At 37.0% G+C, this 14,734-nt stretch overlaps 1 protein-coding gene across 1 annotated transcript; it reads right to left on the bottom strand.

Annotated features, from left to right (window-relative positions):
• Window positions 1–318: 318 nt before the first annotated feature.
• Window positions 319–2,245, bottom strand: LOC121245235 (uncharacterized mitochondrial protein AtMg00810-like). Its single transcript, XM_041143499.1, has 2 exons — window positions 2,002–2,245; window positions 319–1,352 (listed from the first exon to the last, which is right to left on the bottom strand). Exons 1-2 carry the CDS (start codon window positions 2,243–2,245, stop codon window positions 319–321), a joined length of 1,278 nt encoding a protein of 425 aa, XP_040999433.1.
• Window positions 2,246–14,734: the final 12,489 nt, after the last annotated feature.

The raw sequence follows: 14,734 nt of genomic DNA, 5'->3' as shown, positions 1-14,734 counted from the left end.
TTTAATTAAAAATATCATATTAATATTCTAGAAGAGAATATTAATTTATTTGAATGTTAATTGCAAATCCAAAGGCAATATATATATTAGTAAATGAACTCGGGCATGGCCGCATGTTAAAATAAAGAGAGAGAGCATTTTCCAGAATATTCATAAACTATATATTAAGCATAGAGATTACAGGAGCCATGCACTGCTTATATAGGCACGGGTGCCGTGAGTGCTTGATGAGCAAAAAGCAGAATAGAGAATATTAGTTTGTTACAACAGATTCAATAAAATGCAAAAAAGAGAGAATTCTGGAATCTTCTAGAGCTGCTAATGTGGATTGTGTAGCTTGGTATTTTCTGGATATGCAGCTTCTGTTATTAGGTTGATACGCCCCCTCGAGTCAAATGCGGTGTCAATCACATTTAGGCTCGATTTGAGAGAGAAGAATCGATCAGCAACTAAAGGTTTTGTGAAGACATTAGCGAGTTGATCTTTATTGCTGCAAAATTGAACTTGTAGAGTTTTGGCAGCTACTCTATCTCTCACAAAGTGAAAGTCCACATCCATATGTTTGGTGCGGGAGTGATGGGAGTGATAGATAGGATTTGAGCTCAAGTATGTAGCTCCCAAGTTGTCACACCATAGAACAGATGGTTGTGAGAGTGAGAAACCAAGGTCTTTGATCAATGTTTGCAGCCATATGAGTTCAGCAGTGGTATTGGCTAGAGACTTATACTCAGCCTCTATACTAGAACATGCAAGAGTGTGTTGCTTCCTTGAACTCCAAGAAATTAGGTGATTGCCCAAAAAAATACAAAATCCTCTTGTAGATCTCCTATCATGAGGGCACCCTGCCCAGTCAGCATCTGAGAATGCATGAAGAGTTAAGCCAGATTTTTTTGCTAAAAATAACCCATGATTAATAGTAGACTTTAGATATTGAAGTATTCTTTTGACTGCTGTCCAGTCGGTATTTTTAGGATCATGCATGAATTGATAGACCTTATTAACAGCAAATGACACATCAGGTCGAGTTAAGGAAAGATACTGTAAACTGCCAACTATGCTTCGGAATAAAGTTGCATTTTCAAAGGTGGGTGCATCAAATTTAGAAAGCTTGGTAGAAGTAGACATTGGGGAGGAAATTGGTTTAGAACCAAGCATATTGGCTTTCTTCAATAAGTCAGAGATGTATTTTCTTTGTGAAATAAAGAGACCATCTGAGAGATAGTCAAGTTCTAATCCAAGAAAATATGGTAAGGGTCCCAAATCAGTCACAGGAAAAGCCTGTCCTAGAGAAACAATTAAACGTTTAACATCACTTGAGGAAGATGATGTGATGATCATGTCATCAACATATACTAGAATAAAAATGCAGAGATCATTTTTGTGTAACACAAACAGAGAGGGATCCCCTTTGGAAGTTGAAAAACCATAGTCAATGAGCCAGATTGTGTGGAGCCCGACGAAAAAGGAAACTAATGAATTTTAGCTAAAGGACAGTGAGGACAAACAAACGAAGTGTTTGGGAAATACAGCAAGCAGGAAGAGAGCAGAATGCTGGAGACAGTTTGGAGAGACGGGTGTCCAAGCCTTTGATGCCAACAGTGCAAAGAGGCTTTTTCACCCAGATGTGCAGACGGAGATGACAGTTGCAGAGGTGGTGGAAAGCAATAGAGACCGTTACGAGTTGGACCGCTAATGAGGGGCTGCTTGGTCCAATTGTCCTTTACCAAAAAATGCATTGCAAGAAATTCAAAAAAACAAGAGTTGTCACTACAAAATTGTAAAACTGATACAAGATTTTTGGTTATTGAATGCACATGGAGAAGATTATGTAATGCAAAATTAGAGGAGTTGAGTGAGAGTGAAGAGTCACCGATATTTTCAATTTGAAGGCCAGTTCCATTTCCAACTCTCAGTTGTTCAGTACCAGTATATGGTTCGGACAAGAGATTGAGGAAGGATAAGTCATGTGTTATGTGGTGAGTGGCTACACTGTCTGGGTACCATGTAAAGTCGAGAATGGCCGAAGGAAAGGAGTAGTTGGCAGAGAAGGATCGGGGAGGGTCATATTGGAAAGCATGGTCGAACCTAAAATGTCATTGGAGGGCAACATGACCTGGTTTACTACAGACTTGGCAGATGGGACGGTTTGGTTGGTTGGATGAAGAGAAATGGGACTGGTTATGTGAATAAGATCTTCCTCTGTTGGAAGGGGACCTGCCTCGTGAACGACCTTGTCGTCCTCCATGATAGACACCCCCGCCTCGTTGGTTACTGGAGCTATAATTAGTTGTTGGTTCAAATGGAGATTGGGGACTAGAGCTGCGTGACGGATGGCTTAAACGGCTCTTACGAAGGAGTAGAAGATGGTAGAGTTGATGAGAGGTAATGGGATCTGTTCTGGTGGTGATGGAGGTCACAAAGCTATCATAGCTAGGACATAACCCATTTAGGAGATATGTGACAGACTCTTTGTTTGAGATGGAAGTTCCTGTGGCAGCAAGAGTATCAACAAGTAATTTGACTTTACTGAAAAATTCAGAGATGGATTGATCACCACGGTTCAGATTTGTAAGTTGAAAACGGATTTAAAATTCTTTTGCATGTGAATGAGAGTTGAACATAGAGTCTAGAGTAACCCACAGTTCCCGTGACGTTTTTGAAGAAATAACTTGACTAATAAGAGACTCTATTAATGAAGAAAAAAGTATACCTAGAATGAATTGATCGATTCTTTGCCAGGATTGAAAAGCTGGATTGGGCTTCTTTGTTGTTGAATCTCCTTCAGTAAAAAGTATATTGCGTGGAGAATGGTGTGTACCATCAACATAAGAATAAATATCTTGTCCTCTAAGATAAGGGGAAATTTGAACTTTCCACAACAGGTAATTTTCAGAATTAAGTTTGGGAGTGACAAGATGAGAAAAGGAAGAAGGAGGAGTGAGAGGAGGCGTTGAGCTCGTAGCTGCCATGATAAAGGGCAGAGAGAACAAAAAAGAAAAAAAAAAGAAGGATTAGAGAGACTGCTAGTCTAGCAGCTCTGATACCATGTTAAAATAAAGAGAGAGAGCATTTTCCTGAATATTCATAAACTGTATATTAAGCATAGCGATTACAGAAGCCATGCATTGCTTATATAGGCACAGGTGTCGTGAGTGCTTGATGAGCAAAAAGCAGAATAGAGAATATTAGTTTGTTACAACAGATTCAATAAAATACAAAAAAGAGAGAATTCTGGAATCTTCTAGAGCCGCTGATGTGGATTGTGCAGCTTGGTATTTTCTGGATGTGCAGCTTCTGTTATTAGGTTGATATGTACCGCAATAAATGGCTTTTGTCGCTGAGCTGTTTTCTACTTGGTATGGAATTGTTTTCTGTAGTTTGTTGCAAAGTTGTTTTCTACAAACGGCTTTTGTACATTGAACAGACACATTTGAATATACTATTTTCTATACCTTTGTACATGGTATGAGAGCTATTTTGTCACAGTAAGAGTGCTTTTACTTTCCGCTTCCTTCCTACAAAACTTTTAGAGTGAAGCTGCTCTTACCGTTCTATACACCATTCATAGACTACCCATGCCCACACTCAACAACAAACCTTCATTTGAGCTTCTCCACGACAAAATTGTTGATTACTCCCTGTTTCGAGTCTTTGTTTGTGCCTATTTTGTCACTCTTCCTCCCCACGAACAAACTAAAGTCGAACCTCGTTCCCAGTTGTATTGCTTTCTTGGTTATGGCCTAACCCAAAAGGTTATTGCTACTCTGATCCCAAAAGCTAACGTCTATGAGCATCTCATCATGTAGAGTTTTGGGAACATAGACACTTTATGAGCCTTTCCACATTCTTGCCCTCCTACTCCACACATTCTCATATTTCCATTGTCCCTTCCATTGCCTTATTTTATGAATCCACTACAGATACTGAGAGCTCCTTAGACAGCCCTAGTACGGTCACTCTCCCAACAATTAAAGCGTCCGAAGGTCCTCCTTCACTTATATTTTATCTCTTTTGAAGATCATCTTGATGACATATTACTACAACAAATTTGAGCTTTTGGGATGAAATTATTTAGGGATGAAAAAAATTTCATCCCTAAGAGTCATTTTTTGGGACGAAATTTAAATTACGTCCCAAAAAATTGATGATTTTACAAAATTTATAGCACATAATGATGCCATAGGAATGCAAAAATAGAGCACCTAAATTCTTAAGTGTGTTTTAATAATTACAGCATATATGTGTTGTACTTCATCGAATTCTGATACCACAAATGCAACAAATGTCGTAAAGGGAAAATATGCTTGCCGTGATCATAACCTTTTTGAAATCTAAAAGAGTATTGAGAAAAAAAGTTAAGACAATAAAATAAAATGAAGCTCTGAAACCTAAATCCTAAACAAAGATAACGGGACAAATTAACCAATCTTCATTTGGTTATTAGGGGTACATCATGTACGCATAATGTACATGCATGATTCGAGGCCGTATTCTGAATGATGATTTGTTAAGATATACGTGAATTATTAAAAGAAAAAAAAAGTAGAAATTAGGAGGAAAGTTCAAAGGCAAATTAAGAATCTAATAGTGTCTGATATATACTCAAATAATATTATATGGAGCCCCACTGTCACTACAAGAGATTGTGTTTTTTGAGACAAAACATTTTGTCTCAAAAAACACAATTTTCGTCCCAAATTATATTTGGAGATGAAAAAATTTCATCTTGAATTTGTCTCGGAAAGATAGTCTCAAAAAGATTTTGGAGAAGAAAATCAAAATTCGTCTCAAAAAATCATTTTTAGAGACGAAATTGGGCGGATCCAGTCGAAACCGTTCAAACGGATAATTTTTTTGAGACTAAACAATTTTGTCTCTATATAACGTTCGAACGAATATTTCTCCGTCCGAACCGAGATGTCCATTCGAACAATATGAAATATTCATTCGAACTAATGTCCATATTTCATCATGTTCGAACGAACGGAGTGTTCGAATAGATTTTATGCGTTCGAACTAATAGATTTTAGGGATGGTGGTAAGCAGGGATGGTGGTTGTGTCCCGCCTGTGATTCCCGCCTACGGTGCACGCGATAGGGATGGTGGTAAGCAGGGATGGTGGTATAGTCCCGCCTACAGTGCTCTGATAAGTATTACTTGTGTGTGATAAGTATTCATTGTGTAGAAATGAACTGTAGGGATAGTGGTAGAGTCCCGCCTGTGATTCTCGCCTACGGTGTACGCAATAGGGATGGTGGTAAGCAGGGATGGTGGTTGTGTCCCGCCTGTGATTCCCGCCTATGGTGCACGCAGTAGGGATGGTGGTAAGTAGGGACGGTGGTAGAGTCCCGCCTGCGATTCCCGCCTACAGTGTTCGATAAGTGGTTTGTTTTGTGTGAATCATTTTCTGGGAAAATGACAGACTATGTTTTTGGGCCAAAATGAGATTTTTGGCGTGTGTTGGAAATAATCATTTTTCTGGGAAAAATGATATTTTATGGCTAAGTGTATTTTGTCATATGAATGCATGTTGGTTGCATTAATATGTTTTTATCCCGAGAGTTGTTTGGTTGATACTTACCTGCGGTACCATTTTTTGGTAACGCAGATTTCGATGCAGATGAGGCTGAGGGTGAGCCTGTGGATTTGGCTCCACCCGAGGAGTGATCTGAGGATCACTCGTCTTGGTTTGAGACTTGTAAAATATTTATTTTTGGATGACTGTATAATTTTTAAACCTTTTTACTGATTCTTTAAATTGTATTAACAATTCTGGTACTTAGTTGTATTAATTATCCACTGCGTTGTTTTTGTACACTGTTGCATGTACACACACTTGGCACTATCGTTGGGATGTGTGACCCTGTTGTCATCATCTCGGCGTCTTGATTCTCGTGTCTCCTTACATGGGGGCCGTGGGCGCCACAGGTAGTATCAGAGCAGTTCGACTCAGGGTAAAACCACATGTCCCATAGGTGGAGTACCAGAAAGTTTTAAAGTTGTGACTTGAAACTATTTGGTTTGAAGTATGTTATTTTAATGGTTTTAATTTATTTATGTTTTTATATTTTGTTGGTTTTATTTATTTTATTGTATACTACTTGTATGTTATTTTATTTTATTCATTTTATTTTATGGTAATTTATTTTATTTATTTATGAAATTTTATTTATTTTGTTTTGTTCGGAGTTGAAAAACGGGTTAAGAGTTGTGCTATGGCAGGAAGATGGTACGACTGTGATTGCTATTGTTAGGCTTGAATATTTAGTGTAGTTTGCTTGAACTTTTATCGGCTTGGGTTGTTTTTATTATATCGAGGCTTGAAGGGAACGGCATGGTCTGGGTAATCTGTGGGGAATAAGATAATTGAGATTTTAGATTTTGTGAAGTTATGTTAGGGGGTTTTAGAATAGAAGGTTGTAAGTTCAACAAGCTTCAAGGTTAGATTTATGAGAAGTTTATCTAAGGTTTGTGGCTCTATAGTTTTTAGAAAATAAGTTTATTGTATTTAAAGTGGTAGGATCAACAAGCAATTAAGGGATTACTTAGATTAGAAGTTTTTGATCTTGCTGAACTTGATAAGCAGCTTGTTAACATTTGAGACTTTAGAATTTACAAGCTTTATATGGTGAATGTTTTAGATTTAAGATCGTCGATCTTGAGGATTTCGGAGAATGATTCTTATCTTGGTTAAGGTTTTAAAATTGCAAAGTTGAAGAGTTGAATTATAATAGGATTTGAGTTCTTAGTTTTGTAGACTTGGTACGCTAGCTTGGTCAATTCTATCAATTGATTAGTTGGTAACCTTTAAATTGAGATTGATCAGAGTTGAGTTACTGATATAAGAATTTTTAGGAGAGAACTTCTTTGGAGATGGAAGGTAATGATCTAGTTTGTGTATTTTCCGAGGATTGAAGATATTGATCTAGTTCATAAAATGATTGTTTTTAACTCGAGGTTAGTGACAGGTTGAGGATTTAATCCATATCAATTTTAAGGATAATAGATGGTGCGGATGTAGGAAATTATACTTGTTGATTTCGAGGATATAGGCTCTGATGATGGAAATGGTAGTGTATGATCACTTGCACGTTTGGAGGATTATTAGTTCTGGCTAAGTGTGCATGAGATCGATGCGTAATAGTGGTGAGTGTGTTTGCATTTCGGAGAGTACATGGGTTCTTGTCTCATTTTTGGCTTGGAAGAAGTGTCTTGGGTAGGTGTTGAAGATGAATAAATACAATAATATTAAATTCAAGAGATTTTGGTTTGGAGTTTTTGGTGAGTCAATCGGAGTGTGTAGTCGAAGCGGATTACTCAATGGAATGAAGGTTGACAATAATTATTGTGATTATCTTCATGAATTAATTGTGACTTGAGGTTACTTAGGAATTTAAATTTCGAGGTTATACTTTCTTTGGAGATTGAGCATCCAGTTGGTTGAATTAAGGACATTGTTATTTAACTTGAAGAGAGATTGATGGGTCGTCATGTTTGGTGTATGATAAGATCTTGGAAGTTGAAGCTTAGGCATTAGCGATGAATAATATGATCAAGTTTGTGAGTTAATCAAGCATTAGGATCTTTGGGTGATTTGCATTTGGCTTTTGATGGATTGATGATTTGAGTAAAATGGCTTGCCTTGACGTTTAATAATGATGTGCTATTGAGGAATTTGAGTTAACTAGTGGTTTTGGGAAAGAGAGCATTTTTTTCTACTAAATTGTGATAAGAGTTTTTGGTTAGTAGGTATGGAACCACCTTGTACCCGATGATGCTAGTTTTTATGAGGACATAAATTTTATGCTTGTGGTGAATATCAGAGTGCGCAGCAGAAACGTGATATTTTTGTTGTAGTTAGGAGTTCGGATGTTGTGCTGATCTTGAGGAATTAGTGGTAATTTGAATTTTTGAGACGATACTTGTAGTTGAAGATTAATCATTTGGTTGTGCCAATTATGTTATGGATGGTTAACTTTGGAAGTGGCCATTAGGTTACCAAAGGTAGAATTCAATGGAGGTTTATAAGTTGTAGCATAGGAATTGATTGTGGTTAGCATGGATTATTGTATGGAGCTATTAATCATTGGAATTTATTGGATATTGTATTAAGGTTCTTGGGGAAAGGAGATTTTGGATAACATAGCCACCATAGGAATATTAGGCGTGCTGTGCCACTAGGGGACTAATGCGAGTATGATGGATTTGTCTATGGGAGTAGACTTGAGAGAGCATTACTTATGCTTATGGGTGTTGGTGATGGTATGTTATCTCAAGCGTGTTCTGGTTGTATCATGTATCTTGTGTTAGCATAATGTATGGCCTTACAAATTTCGAGGACGAATTTTTTTTAAGGGGGGAGAATGTAACACCCTATATTTTAGTGTATTTTCACTGAAGGATTATTTTTATTAATTCAAAAATTTATTTTCTTGTTTTAAATATATCGGTTATTTTTAGATGTTTTATTTTATGATCTTTAAATTGTGAAAAAATTAATTTGCGATGTTTCCTTAATATTCATTATTGTTATGCATTTAAATTGTTCTTCTTTTTAAATTAATTGATTGTGAGATTTAATTATTTTATTATCATTGTATCATTACGTTTAAATTATTTTAATTGAGATGCTGTTTTAAAATCATTTTCGTTGGATCATTTTTTGTGACCCAAGATGTGGGGATTGGACCTCATTTCTTTCCCTTCATTTTTCTTTTTCCCTTTTTCTTTTCTTTCCTTTCTTTTTTTTCTTTTCCTTCCCCCAGCTTCCCCCCCCCCCCCCCCCCGCGCGACGCACCCCCCTCCCTCTCTCCCATGCGCTTCTCCTTCCACCCAACCCACCGCCGTCACGCAGCCGTGGGCGACACCGCCCCTCCCATCAGCTTCCCCACCGGCCGGCGACCACCCCCCTCCATTTCCAGCTCCTCCATCGCCTTTGTTAGCCTCCATGCACCACTCCAAGCCGCAGCGCATTTTGAGCTCCAGCGCCGCCGTCGCGCCCCTCCGGCCACCATCTGTTCACCACTTCATCCTCGACCTCCTAGCAACCCAATGGACCCAACTCTAGCTCCGATCCGTCACCGGTGAAGCACATCCAACCTCATTTCCGATTTGGGTATTTTTGGCTTAAAACCACCATTTGCGCCGCCACCCACGGCAAACCTCCACCACCATTGGCTTCACCGACCTCTCTAGGCCCTACCTTATCAATTTTGGGTCTTGGTTTGTCTCCGTTGAAAAGTGGGTTTTTGAGACCCACGACCACAGTGTATTTTACACTGTTACGTTGCTGAGCCGCCACTTCTTGCAGCTTCGTGATCCTCCGGAAATTATAATATAGCGCTGTAAGTATTTTCTCAAAAACTTTTCGTGATTTAAATGTATTTTTGCACTAACTCATTTTAACTGTGAACTGATTGGTTATGCCGGACTTAGTCCGAGGAGTTCGGGGGTCGGATGGATTGCGGATGGAGTTGATTGTATGTTTGGTTTTTGATTGGATTGTGTTGACATTGTTGGTTGTTGGATATTGGTGTCGTGTTTTGTTCACTGCATTTGCACGCATGTTCATGTTTGTAACTGAAAACTGGGTTTTCGCATGATTTCATATATGTTCATGTGTTTATTTGAAAACTGAGTTTTCATGTGAAATAATTTGAGTGTGTTTGAAACGACTGGATTGACTGGTTTGAGAAAAAGGAAAAGAGACTGTAGGGATGGTGGTAAGCAGGGATGGTGGTAGAGTACCGCCTGTGATTCCCGCCTACGGTGCACGCGATAGGGATGGTGGTTGTGTCCCCCTGTGATTCCTGCCTACAGTGCTCTGATAAGTATTCCTTGTGTGTGATAAGTATTCATTGTGTGGAAAGGAACTGTAGGGATGGTGGTAGAGTCCCGCCTCTGATTCCCACCTACGGTACACGCGATAGGGATGGTAGTAAGCAGGGATCGTGGTTGTGTCTCGTCTGTGATTCCCGCCTACGGTGCACGCGGTAGGGATGGTGGTAAGTAGGGACGGTGGTAGAGTCCCGCCTGCGATTCCCGCCTACAGTGTCCGATAAGTGGTTTGTTTTGTGTGAATCATTTTATGGGAAAATGACAGACTATGTTTTTGGGCCAAAATGAGATTTTGGCGTGTGTTGGAAATAATCATTTTTCTGGAAAAAATGGTATTTTATGGCTAAGTGTATTTTGTCATATGAATGCATGTTGGTTGCATTAATATGTTTTTATCCCGAAAGTTGTTTGGTTTATACTTACCTGCGGTACCATTTTTTGGTGACACAGATTTCGATGCAGATGAGGCTGAGGGTGAGCCTGTGGATTTGGCTCCGCCCGAGGAGTGATCTGGGATCACTCGTCTTGGTTTGAGACTTGTAAAATATTTATTTTTGGATGACTGTATAATTTTTAAACCTTTTTACTGATTCTTTAAATTGTATTAACAATTCTGGTACTTAGTTGTATTAATTATCCGCTGCGTTGTTTTTGTACACTGTTGCATGTACACACACTTGGCACTATCGTTGAGATGTGTGACCATGTTGTCATCATCCCGGCGTCTCGATTCCCATGTCACGAGCATTACAAGAAGTACGAGAACAAGGAAGATGCACGCCAGTATCCTTGTTAGGATGTCCGACATGAAGAATGAGGAAAACTTTGCCACATGTTTGATGATCCATCATATAAGGTAAATTAAATGAATTCTTTATGTGTCATATTTGTAATTTTTCACTTACTAACTTTTACAACTTCTATGCAGGAGCAAAGTTCTATAAACAAAACGAATAGATCAAAGTTAAAGATTCATCATCATGCAGGCTCAAGATCTTTCCATTGCCTCTCTCAGAAATTGGTAATGTATTTTTTTTTTAATTCTATGTAGTTGTTTTTAATATAGACTTTATATCTTAACAATATCTCTTGTAGAAAGAGTCAGACACCAATTATGATCTGACAAAATTAAATGTTGCATCACATACTAATAGTAATGGAGAGTGGACTCATCCCGATGCTCGAGAGAATTATGTAAGTATTATAATTTCTTTTAATTAACCATATTTTAATTATTGTGTCATTATTAATTTTATATGTTGTGTGTAAGATAAAATGGTTGCCCTCTATGCTGAAACTATATCAGATCATACTTAATCAACAAGTGATGTTGAAATTTTTACACAAGTTATAGGTCAACGATCAGGCTACTTGAGGGGTTTGGGTCGTTGCGTAAAGTCTTCAGGCTCTTCATCAACATCAAGCACTACTGTCATTACGTTAGAGAACGCAAATTCTAGGATCGAAGAATTGATGGCAAGACAGTTGGAGTTAGAGGCTCAATTGAAGAAACAAGTAGACATGGAGATGTGCATAAAATAACAAGAAGATCAACAAAGAGAGTTGCAACTCCAAATGCAAGAACAACAAATACAGATGCTTATGCAACAATTCAGGCCTCTAAACAATTGAATTTCATTAGAAGTATCTTTTCTTATTGAACAATTATATATCACGTACTAATAATTTTATTAGTTTTATTAATATTTTATTTATTTAGTTCTGACTTATTAGATTAGTATTATTTATATTGAACAATTTCTAATGTATTTTTTAAATATAAATATCTATTTGGTTTTAAGTATTGTCTAAGAAAATAATAACCGTTCGAACTCTCATCAAACGTTCAAACATATATAAATCGGACACAACCATTCGAACATTTAAATTTAGAGTTCAAACGGGTAAAAAATTACGCGTCGTTTGAACGCTTTAGAACAGTAAATTCACTATTTGCGTTCGATCATCAATTTTTTTGTTCGAACGTTTCTTCATGTGTATTTGGTCGAACGGACTTGTATTGATCGATCGAATGGCCCAGCTTAATTTCATCCCAAAAGATATTTTTTGGGACAAATTTGTGATTTTTGTCCCAAAATACCTTTCGGGATGGTTTTATAGGGACGAACTTGGGACAGTTCTTTTTTCATCCTAAAAAATATTTTGGGACTAAATGCCAGTCTTTTGGGATGAAAATTTTCGTTCCAAAAGACCTTATTTGTTGTAGTGTATTCATAAAATCTCATCCATTTGGTTGGCTCGTTAATCTTGTTTCTGACTCCATTTGATTTCGCCAACTCGACTTTCTCGATGAATGTAAGTATATTTAGAAATATTTCCTAGTATATCTCATAATATTTCCATGATTTGGCGTATCCTAGAATATTACCATATTATGGAATATTCACAGGACATAACAATTTGCCTTTTAGCCTTGATTCTATTTGTATTTATCTCGTGGTTGTATTTCCTTAATTAAGCATTCCATGTACATTGAATAGGCAAACTTGAATATGAAGTTTTGTACCGACTTAAACACTTTTGCAATACGTACTATTGGGTATCGTTTTGCACATGCGCTTTGCATTTGACCCTCGAGAAAAATCCAAAAGTAGAAAATGATGAAATTTTTGTTGATGCATTTTTCTAAATTTTTTTTATCATCTTCTTTTAAATAAGTTTTTTCAATGTATACGCAAATTTTTTTTTTTGTTATATATAAAGATATAATTGACAATTAATAACAGAAGGATCACTGCATGTGTCGCCGTAGTAGTACCCATGCATGCATACACTTGGATTTTCGAACTAATACATGACCAAGTACGTACAATATACGTCATATATACAATACATCCATGAGTTAATATGGTTATGTTATAAATATGGTCTAAAAAGATTATATAGAACGTGCGCCCTTCATATACAAATCGTATAAAACATTGGGACAATACATGACACATGAGTAAGTCGATATAATACATACACTTTGTCCAGATGGAAGAACGAATAATTAATTAGATGCATGGAATCGCAATCGTTTGTTAATTTATTATATTTTTTAACGCTTATCATATTTTTATCGTCATCTTAACCATATTGTGGAGTTCGGCAATTAGTCTCCTTTTCGCAGCCTCTAGTGTATTTATTAGCTGGCTCTTGATGGCAACTCTCAGCCTCAGGATGCGTTTTGCAGTTTTCATGAATATCATCACCTCGTACAGCTCCATTGCTGAGGGAGCGTGCATTTGTATCTTGAACCCAAAGCCCACAAACCATAAACACGCAGATCAGGAAAATAACAGCTCCTCTTGACATTGCCATCGTGCTTCAATGAAGAATGCAATTAAAGGACGTTCTCTTGTCTGAGTGGAGTTTACGGGTCGGTGAGATGTTAAGAAAGATAGAAAGAAAGAGGGTTGGTAGCTAGCTGACTCTTGGATATTAAGAGGTGGGTGGTGTTGGGACATTTATAGCACATGGTTGTGCTAAATATAACCTATTCGCGTAGATCATCTTCGTGCACGATTTTATTGGACACTATTCCTGGTCAATGTTTTCTAGACGAGTCCAATACTATCTGGGTAGCTTCTTGTTTGTTTAGGCATATATATATATATGTATATTCTATGTATAGGGTTTGAAGAGATTCAGTTTGAAGAAAATCGTGCAAATATGATGCACAAGAACTTTAACAGGTTTTGTAACAAATTTACAGCACATAGTGATGCCGTAGGAATGCAAAAATAGAGCACCTAAATTCTTAAGTGTGTTTTAATAATTATAGCATATATGTGTTGTACTTCATCGAATTCTGATACCACAAATGCAACAAATGTCATAGAGGGAAAATATGCTTGCCGGGATCATAACCCTTTCGAAATCTAGAAGAGTATTGAGAAATAAAATAAAGACAATAAAATAAAATGAAGCTCTGAAACCTAAATCCTAAAAAGAGATAACGGGACAAATTAACCATCTTCATCTGGTTATTGGGGGTACATCATGTACGCATAATGTACGTGCATGATTTGTGGCCGTATTCTGAACGATGATTTGTTAAGATATATGTGAATTATTAAAAGAAAAAAAAAAGCAGAAATTAGGAGGAAAGTTCAAAGGCAAAATAAGAATCTAATAGTGTCTGATATATACTCAAATAATATTATATGGAGCCCTACTGTGAAAACAAATTACATCCTTATTGACTACTAATAAGGATATTAAATCTCTAACAGCTTAGAAACACACGACCCTAATACCTAAACGACACGACAGTACTAAAACCTAAACCAACTATCTTCAGTTAATACTTGGTTCAGATTTTTCTAAGAAGTGATGGAATTCTCATCACTTCGTAGAATTCTCATAATTAATACTTGCTTCAGAGTTCTCATCAACTCAAGTGATGGAAGTTAGAAATATTTATGGGACTTAATGGTTCATGATGGAGTGAGAGCTTTACTTTGGAAAGCAGGAAATAGTATCCTGCAGACAAGGAGAAATCTTTGTACATGGAAAGTAGTGGAAAACCCTTTTTTTGTCCAATCTGTCATAGATATGAAGAGACAGTACTAAGAATATAAGAAAAACAGAAATAAAAATAAAAATAGCGAAGTATTGCTTATCTCAACTAGCACTATCTCATGCGTAAAATTAATATTCTAGAAGAGAATATTAATTTATTTGAACGTTAATTGCAAATCCAAAGGCAATATATATATATTAGTAAATGAACTCGCGCATGTCCGCATGTTAAAATAAAGAGAGAGAGCATTTTCTTTAATATTCATAAACTGTATATTAAGCATAGCGATTACAGGAGCCATGCACTGCTTATATAAGCACAGGTGCCGTGAGTGCTTGATGATCAAAAAGCAGAATAGAGAATATTAGT

This window comes from Juglans microcarpa x Juglans regia, unplaced genomic scaffold, assembly GCF_004785595.1.
Source record: "Juglans microcarpa x Juglans regia isolate MS1-56 unplaced genomic scaffold, Jm3101_v1.0 JmScfU0006, whole genome shotgun sequence".
NCBI classification, from domain to species: Eukaryota; Viridiplantae; Streptophyta; class Magnoliopsida; order Fagales; family Juglandaceae; genus Juglans; species Juglans microcarpa x Juglans regia.
The sequence above is the reverse complement of the archived record's forward strand: the minus strand, read 5'-3'. Positions and strand labels throughout refer to the sequence as shown.